This window comes from Nicotiana sylvestris, chromosome 4 (assembly GCF_000393655.2).
Source record: "Nicotiana sylvestris chromosome 4, ASM39365v2, whole genome shotgun sequence".
NCBI lineage: Eukaryota > Viridiplantae > Streptophyta > Magnoliopsida > Solanales > Solanaceae > Nicotiana > Nicotiana sylvestris.
Genome location: NC_091060.1, coordinates 175,020,387 through 175,029,910, shown reverse-complemented (window position 1 = coordinate 175,029,910; position 9,524 = coordinate 175,020,387). Strand labels below are relative to the sequence as shown.

Sequence of the window (9,524 nt, the reverse complement as noted above, 5' to 3'; positions counted from 1 at the left end):
GGTGAATTCTGCCGGTTGAATCAATCCTCGGGAGAAACGTTGAATCTTTATGCATTTATGGAAATCTTTTTGGTGAATACTTAAGTTGTGTTCATAGAACCATATTAACTAAGATAGTTTGAATTGAACTGGATGTGAAATCCATGAAAGAAAGTCTCTTCTTTAAGCGTTTCTAGGATTATTTTGGTAAATTCTTAATTTATGTTGATTTACTTGGTCCTCCTTGTAACTGAGATAGTGGGTAACCAATATTGTTAACAAAAGCCATTGCTCCGTCACTTAAGGTGATGAGGCGAGGTTTAGTGATTCCTCGGTGAAGACATGCATTATAGAGAAGTTTGTGCGTCAAACAATAGTGCACTAAGCAATTCTAACGATAATCAGTCATCTATTTGAATCTTATCTTTGAGGAGTTGGATTGATATCGGCACTATTATATATTGCAACCTGAAATTTATAATTTAATTACAATTTAATTTTGGTATACTAATTTACAAATGTTCAATTTTTTTTAATTTCCCGTAATTTGTGTGCTTCGCTTAAAAGAAGTGTGGCTTTTTTTCTAACTTTTCACTTCAAACCCCATGTTCCTTTTACTTTTTTGCACTTTTTGCTGTCACTAGTTTGAGTAACCAGAAAGTTCTATTCTTGTTCTGCATCCAAGTTTCGCAGTCTTATCATTTTCAGCATTTTTTGTAGAATTGCAGAAGGTCGTGATGCTGGGGCATGATAACTCAAATGGGTCTTCAGAAAAACTGTAATTGTATGGTAGTTCTACCTTCCCACTTACGAGAGCAATAACTGTACTCGGTAATGGGCTGATTTCAAGAAATAGTGTATCTCAAGTTTTAGGACTCAGAATCTGATGATTCTAAAACGAGGTGAACGATGAGGATCTAAACTACAAGAAAGACCATTTATTCGTTCAAAACAAGTAAATATTGAGGTTGTACCGGTTCAGTGAAAGTTCTGATTATAAGATATTAAAAGAACGAATTTAGATCAAAAAATATGTTCTTGAATGATCAAGAACTAAAAAGTTCCTAAAGTCACCACTTGGAATCAATTAATTTGATAAAGAAACACCACATTTAATTGAAAATAAGATAAATACCAGTGTTATTAACAGTGAAAAGCGCAAAAAAACTCTAAGGTCTATTAGGGCTTTAAGCGCAAAGCGCAAAGAAAGGCGTAAATGGAGAAAAAATAAATATGTAAATATAGTCCAAGACTAATATCAATAAGCAGGAATACCAAATATAAGGACAAAGAAATTGAAGAAAATTTACCATAAAGTAAAATATCAATTGCTTAATGTCGCATTTTCAGGATTACGCTCGTTGGCAAGAAAAGTATGTCTTAGAGCCTTGATGACAACAATAAAGCGCACGCTAGAGAGGCGAAGCGCTCAACAGGTTTTGATCATCACTTTAGGGATTAAGCGCGCCTTTGATAACATTGATAAAGACTATCACCACCATGCTTGGAACAAAAATAAGGATAAAAAAGATAAAATAGAGAAGAACATTCTATTGCAAATTAGGGAAAATCTAAAAAACATGAGTTCCTTCTACAAAGAATGAGAACCCTTTATAAAGGTCTAGGGTCTCTTCTTTAATGACTACAATTCCTATTCTAATAAGAAAATTAAATAGCTAAAGACAAGGAAAGAAAAATTCCTACTCTACAAGAAAAAGAAACTAAAATCCTACAAAAGGAAAAATGCTTATTCTAAAAGGAAAACAATAAAGAAAGTCTAAACCTACCAATAAAAGGGAACAAGAAATCCTTTCTTGGAAAGAAACACTAAATCCTATTTTAAAAAGGAAAGAATCTTGGCTTTTTGAAATCAATCTTGAGCTTCTTGGACTTCTTGTGATTCGTAAAAGTAAGTCCATATGCTGAACCTGATGTCACGTCCTTAGTTGGTAACTAAGTACACGTGTGGCACTTGACAACTCGCTCACGATCTTGTATAACTTGCTCACGTTCTTGCTATGCCAAGTCAGCCTTACTACACTAAAGATCGCTAAGAGAATGGTAGAAAAAATACAAGAGAATTGTTAAAGGAAGATTTGTATTAGAGAGAACTTGAATTGTTTGTTTAGTGAATTATAAATGAATGGTCCCCCTTTATATACTAGTCTCCTAGGGGATAATGTGTAAATATTAATTATTATACATCCTTAATATTTACAAGATAAGGGCTTTCTATAGAATTCTCTACAAGCCTAGAAGATTCCAAGGATTTCCTAGCAAATCCATAAGGATCTAGGTTCTTCCTAAGAAAATGTCCATACTTCTCTAGAATCTTCTCACAAATGCTAGCCTTATTCTTATGTAAGCTTTCACATGGCATTAATATATGTCAAATGGAGCCTATGTGGCATGATGACATGGCAAGTCATCACACTCTCCCCCACCTAATATTGTGACGACTGCAGCGCAATGTTGTTGCATAAACTCTCGGATATTATCTTTGAATTTCCATAAGTTTTCATATCGTTCTCATGTGGCCTATTACTGTGATTTCCTTTTCTAATGGACGAGGAACATAGCGGTGGCTTTTTGCCCTTATTTTCGACCGGCCTAATAATCCATAGTAGCCTCAATCTCCCGATCTATGAGGCGGTGATAGTCATAGGCACTCGGCTTGATTGACCCCTACTCGGATCATCTTTATCTTCATGATATGGCTTAAGCATGCTGGCATGGAAGATAGGGTAGATCTTAAGATACGATGGCATGTCAAGCTTGTATGAGATCTTGCCTACCTTGGCGACGATCTTAAATGGCCTCTCATACTTGCGAATTAGATTCTGATGCATGCCCCGTAGTGCCTTGAACTGTCTTGGGTTAAACTTCACCGTGACCATATCCCCAACTCTATAGTCTATGGGATGCCGCTTACGGTCCACAAACTTCTTCATCTTCTTAGCTGCCCTATCCAAGTATGACTTAGCAGTGCTAAGCTGCTCCTCCCATTTTTTAGCCATATGATAAGCCCCTAAACTCTTTCCCTCGAATGCAGCTGGTAATGAATGTGGAGTTTGTGGTTGTTGGCCTGTAGCTAGCTCAAATGGTGTCCGCCCCGTGTACTCACTCCGCTAAAAGTTATAAGAAAATTGGGCGATGTCTAGGAGCCTTGCCCAATATTTCTAATGCGCGCTTACATAATTCCTCAAGTAGTATTCTAGTAAGGCATTAACCTGTTCCGTTTGTCCATCCGTCTATGGGTGGAACTAGTACAAAAGTGCAGTTCTGTGCCAGGTATGTCGAACAACTCTCTCCAAAAGTTCCTAGTGAAGCGGGGGTCTCGATCACTAATGATATGCCTTGGTAAGCCCCAATACTTTACCACGTTCTTAAAGAATAGCTTGGCAGCTTCCTAAGTTGTGCAGCCCGGTGAGGCGGGCATGAAGGTGGCATATTTAGAAAATCTATCCACTACCACCATAATAGCCATAACCGTCAGACTTCGGTAGGCAAGTGATAAAGTCCATAGTCACGCTTTCCCATGGACTCTCTGCAATTGGTAGTGGCTCCAAAAGTCCTCTTGTTTGTTGATGCTCAACCTTGTCCTGCTGACATACAAGATAAGTCTGCACATAACACTCTATGTCATCTCGCATATGTGGCCAATAGTAGACTGACTCAACCAAGGCCCTAGTGAGATGTTGGCCTGGATGACCAACCCACATTGTGTCATGACTCTCCCTTATGATCCGCCGTCTAATGTCTCCAAACTTAGGCACGTAGACTCGCCGACCCGTGGTAAGTAATAGGCCATCTTCTACCCAAAAACGTCTCGTCTTGCCCTGGTTGGCTAACTTGATAAGTTGTTTGGCTGCTAGATCATGTTGCATGCCTTCTTTTATAGCCTCACAAATGTCCCAACTTGCTGAAGTGATGGAAGCAAACTCGGCTTTTCGGCTCAAGGCATCGTCTACAATGTTACCTTTGCCAGGCTTGTACTCCACCACATAATCAAACTCGGCCAAGAAATCTTGCCACCTAGCCTGCTTTAGTATGATCTTCTTCTGCGTCTGAAAGTAGCTAATTGCCACATTGTCAGTATTAACCACGGACCTCGACCTGAGCAAATAATGTCGCCATGTACAAAGGCAATGCACAGTGGCAGTCATTTCCTTCTCTTGGACCGTGTAACGCCGTTCAGTCTCATTTAACTTGTAGATCTTAAACGCTTTGGGATGTTTATCTTTCATCAAGACACCCCCAATGGAAAAGTCTGAGGCATTTGTGTGCACCTCAAATGTATTGGCAAAGTTAGGTAACGCCAAGACTTGCTCCTTTGTTGCAGCTGCCTTAAGGCCTTCGAACGCCTTTTGATAATGCTCCATCAAACCCCATGGCTTGTTCTTCTTTAGCAACTCAATCAATGGTGCGGCCTTTGCTGAGTAGCCACTGATGAATCTACGATAGTAGTTAACAAGGCCAAGGAAGGATATCAACTCAGTTACCTTTGTAGGTGCCTCCCACTCCTGGATAGCACGTACCTTATCCTCGTCCATGCATATCTCGCCATTGCTAATGACATGGCTCAAGAAGTGCACCTTTGATTGTACGAACTCACATTTCTCCCTCTTGATGTATAGCTTGTTCTTCCGCAAGACTTGGAAAACCTACCTTAAGTGCTCCATGTGCTCCTCCAAGGTGTCGTTGTAGATGACTATGACGTCTAGGTAGACTACCACAAACTGATCAAGGTAGGGATGGAAAATCTTGTTCATAAGGGTGCAAAATGTGGTCGGTGCATTAGTTAAGCTGAAGGGCATCGTCAACCACTCAATGGCTCCACATCTCGTGACGCATGTTATCTTTGGCTCATCCCCTTTCGCAATGCGAACCCGGTTATAGCCATTTTAAAGATCCACCTTGGTAAAATACTTGGCTTGCCCAAGTCTATCGAACAAGTCAGCAATGAGTGGGATCGGGTACTTATTTTTCACTATGGCCTTATTAAGTGCTCGGTAGTCTATGTAAAAACGCAACGATCCATCCTTTTTCTTCTGGAACAATATGGGTATGCCAAAAGGTGCCTTTGATGGCAAATGTGACCAGCATCTAGCAACTCTTTCAATTGTTTCCTGAGCTCCTCTAGCTCGGGCGGTGCCATACGATATGGGGCAAATGCGGGTGGCTTAGCCCTTGGCTCCAACTCAATCTTGTGATCCACCTCTCGCCTAGGCGGCATGCGCTTAGGCAACTCCTCGGGCATGACATCTTTGTTTTCCTCAAGCAACTTCTCTATGCAAGGTGGGAGTATCTCTTGATAACCCTTGTCTTCCTCTAGACTTGCAACAGTTTCCACAAACGTCGGCTCCCCCTTCTTGATCCCCTTGACAACCTACATAGCTGAGAGTTGTGCTAGGATCTGTTTGTGTGGCATAGTCATTGTAGGTACCATGCAAGCTCCTTCTCGCTCCATAACCAAGAGACGTTGGAGGTAGGGGTCGATCAAAGTATGACAATGTCTAAAGAACTCTTGCCCCAATATAATGTCAAAGATATCTATAGCAGTTATGGTAAAGTTTGGCATACCTTTCCAAGCTCCCAATTTGACACCAACTCCATTAGCTACCCCACGAGCACTTTGTACCTCGGCATTCACAGTCTTGAAACCGAGAGTTGGTTGGAGAAAGCTTCAATTTTAGTCTCTTAGCGGTAGCCTCAGTCACAAAATTATGAGTTGTTGTTGCACGAGCGGGCTTGTTGTTGATGGTGAGATCCACGTATTGATTGCTATTCTCGGTAGGTTGGATAGCTTGCTTTGTGACAGCACCACATAATTCGATCATACCTAACTGTGCGGTTCCCGAACTCTCTCCTTGCAGCTGCTCCTTTCGTTCACGGCCTATGGCCCTGAGGCTCTTTAGGTCATGATAATTCCTGAAGGCGTATGGCCCTCTGCATATGTAGCATCCCTTCTGCTTGGCCTGCGCCTTCTTCTCGGCGTAGCCCTGACGACCACTCAACTTCTTGAGTCATGGAGTATTGTTGTTGTATCTCCTTGCCTTTGCCACGGTCTCCCCCACCTTTGACATTGTTAACCTTTGACTCATTGCCATTGCCTTTGTTGTGCTTGTCATGCTTGAAATCCAGCAATGATTTGGCCTCCCCTATGGCTTGGTCTATATCAGTGACTTGCTAGCGTTGAAACTCCTGCTTAGCCCAATTTTGCAAACCATCCATGAAGTGGAACAACAAGCTATCATTGGTTAGGTTGGGGATTTGAAACATAAGGGTAGTGAACTCATTGACATAGTTACGTATGCTACCTGTTTGCTTCAATTCCCTAAGCTTGCACCTTGCCTCGTACAATACATTGTTTGGAAAGAACTATCGCTTGAACTCGGCTTTGAACTGATCCCATATGCTAATTGTACATAGACCTTTATCCACGTTGGCCATATTCCTTATCCACCATAGTATGGTAGTCTCTGAAAGGTACAATACCGTAGTGTTGATCTTGGACTCGTCGTCCCTCACTTTACCATGCCTGAAGTAATTCTCCAAGTGCCAAAGGAAGTTTTCCACTTCTTGTGCATCATGAACACCTTTGAACACCGGGGGTTTGGGAGCCTCGATCTTGGCCTCCCTTGTCACCACAACATTATTGGATGTCTCGATCACGTCAGCATTGACATGCTCCTCGAGTGACTTTGTCTTTGCCTTCATAGCATTGGTAGTACTCAGAGCCTCCATGAGTCTCCACTCTAGGGCAGTTCCTTAGTTCCATCTCGGTCTGTGTACGTCCCTCCAAGTCATTTCGGATACTCTCAATCTCTTTAAGAGTGTGCCCCTCAAGAATGCTAAAAGTGCCTTCTACCTTCCCCAAGCGTTGTCCAAAGATCTCCACGGCATCCATCCCCGTATTCATCTTCATCACCCACTCTTTACCGAGCGAGACATCCTCGGGCAGGACCTTCACTTCATCCTCACTCGTCTTAGTAGCAGATGGTTCTTGGGATGTAAGCCCTTTGTTTGACACAACCTTGGGTGGCACCTCCTGGCTCTTATTGGTGGCATTCCTCTTTTTGCTACGGCCATTCTTGCCAGCAGCATCCTGGATGACGTTGGCTTGGGTGTTGGCAGTGTTAATTTCTACGTTGTTCACCATCGCTTAGTTGAAACCTTCTCTCTAATACCATGTTGTCACGTCCTTATTTGGTAACTAAGTACACGTGCGACACTTGACAACTCACTCACGGTATTATATAATTTGTTCACCTTCTTGCTATGCCAAGTCAACCTTACTACACTTAAGATCGCTAAGAGAATGGTAGAAAGAACACAAGAGAATTATTAAAGGAATCTTTGTAGTAGAGAGAACTTAAATTGTTTGCTTTGTAAATTACAAATGAGTGGCTCCCCTTTATATACTAGTCTCCTAGGGGCTAGTGTATAAATACTAATTATGACACAAGTCCTTAATATTTACAAGATAAGAACTTTCTCTAGAATTCTCTACAAGCCTAAAAGATTCCAAGGACTTTCCTAGCAAATCCATAAGGATCTAGGTTCTTCCTAAGGAAATGTCCATACTTCTCTAGAATTTTCTCAGAAATACTAACCTTCTTCTTATGTAAGCTTTCACATGGCATTAATATATGTCAAATGGTGCCTATGTGGCATGATGACATGACGGATCATCATATTGAGCTCTAAAATATGATCTTGGCTAAAATTAATAAAATTTAACATAGATTCTTCATGTTCATCAATAATCCCCATACCTTTGGTTTAGTGGTAAGAGCGCAAAGTGTGATGTGTGGATTAGGAAAACGTCACGGGTTCAAACCCTGCTGCAGAGGTAAAGGGGAGAAAGGTAAAAGGGGAAGTCTATTATCCACCGAGTTTTAAATCGTACGACACTGGACCTCAGGGTTTTCTCGATTATACGAAAAAAATAGAAATAATGCCTCAGTGAAGAATTTAATTCCAACACAAATGCATATAACTTCAACCAGTAGTTCAGTTGTGCTAACATTAATCTCACATGATTGAGGGCGTAACTCACACCAACATAGTATGTATTAACGTACGTCCAGCTTAGCTAATTACAACTATTTGAAATCTTCAAGAAACAGTAAAACCATGAGACTATAAAACACTACACTGAACCTAAAGATAGTATCAACTAACCTGTATAAAATAATTTTCATATTGTTTTGCATATTCTCAGCATTGAAAGTTGGAAAATCTTCCATACCACTGCTGGATTTTTCTGAAGATCCATTTGAGTTATCATGCCTCGACATCACGACCTTCTGCAATTCTACAAAAATGCCAAAAATGATAAAACTGTGAAACTTGGATGTAGAACAAGATAGAACTTTCTGGTTACTCGAACCAGTGATAACGAAAAGTGCAAAAAGCAATAAGGACCGTGGGGTTTGAAGTAAAAAGCGAGAAAAAAGCCACACTTCTTTTAAGTGAAGCACACAATTCATGGAAAATTATAAATAAAATTGAACATCTGTAAATTAGGACACCAAAATTACATTATAAATTTCAGCTTGCAATATATAATAATGCCGATATTAATCTAACTCCTCAAAGATAAGATTCAAATAAATGACTGATTCTGATTAGAATCATTTAATGCACTATTGTTTGAAGCACAAACTTCTCTAAAATGCATGGCTTCACCGAGGAACCACTAAACTCTCACCTCATCGCCTTAAGTGACAGAGCAATGGCTTTTGTTAACATTGTTGGTTACCCACTATCTGAGTTACAAGGAGGACCAAATCAATCAATAGAAGTTAAGAATTTACCAAAAAAATTCTAGAAACGCTTAAAGAAAACGACTTTCTTCCATGGATTTCACATCTAATTCAATTCAAACTATCTCAATTAATATGGTTCTATGAACACAACTTAAGTATTCACCAAACATATTTCCATAAGTGCATAAAGATTCAGAGTTTCTCCCGAGGATTGATTCAACCAACATAATTCACTAGGAAAAAAATCCTATAGGATGCATAACAGTTTAGACTATCTTCAGTGCATCCCACACCCAGTTCATGTCACACCTCCTTTTCAAAGAATAGGAAGTTTTTTCAATTAAAGTGGCATTATTCGAAATGAGATTATTTTTTTAATTAGAGTCGCCACTTGAAATAATTATTATGGTATCCCAAGTCACCGGTTTATTTTAAATCTCATATCGAGGAAATTTGACTCTGTTTAAAAGTCTGAATAACCAGAAGACCGGGTAAGAAATTATGTTAACCTGGGAGAAGGTGTGAGGCACTCCCAGTTCCAAGATTTTAGTACGGTCGCTCAACTATTAATAATTGGTCTAATTATCTGATTTATTACATATTTAAAACATATTGTGCATTTTACTTGCTAACCACTTTTTAATTATTTATGGATTTTTTTAAATATGTTGTGATGTTGCACGCTTATTGTTTTTGTACACATTGCTAATCGCGTCACGTGAAACGCACCCGCGATTTACAACATGTTTTATTATTATTATTTGAAGTTAT

General features: G+C 40.0%; 1 protein-coding gene across 1 annotated transcript; it reads right to left on the bottom strand.

The window, feature by feature from the left end:
* Nucleotides 1-2,621: 2,621 nt before the first annotated feature.
* Nucleotides 2,622-2,996, bottom strand: LOC138890554 (uncharacterized). Its single transcript, XM_070173949.1, has one exon. It carries the CDS (start codon nucleotides 2,994-2,996, stop codon nucleotides 2,622-2,624), a length of 375 nt encoding a protein of 124 aa, XP_070030050.1.
* Between the last annotated feature and the right edge of the window lie 6,528 nt (nucleotides 2,997-9,524).

What these genes read in the sequence shown, in the direction of transcription:
- LOC138890554 (XM_070173949.1), bottom strand. Translation starts at nt 2,996, where the DNA reads ATGGCTAAAAAATGGGAGGAGCAGCTTAGCACTGCTAAGTCATACTTG.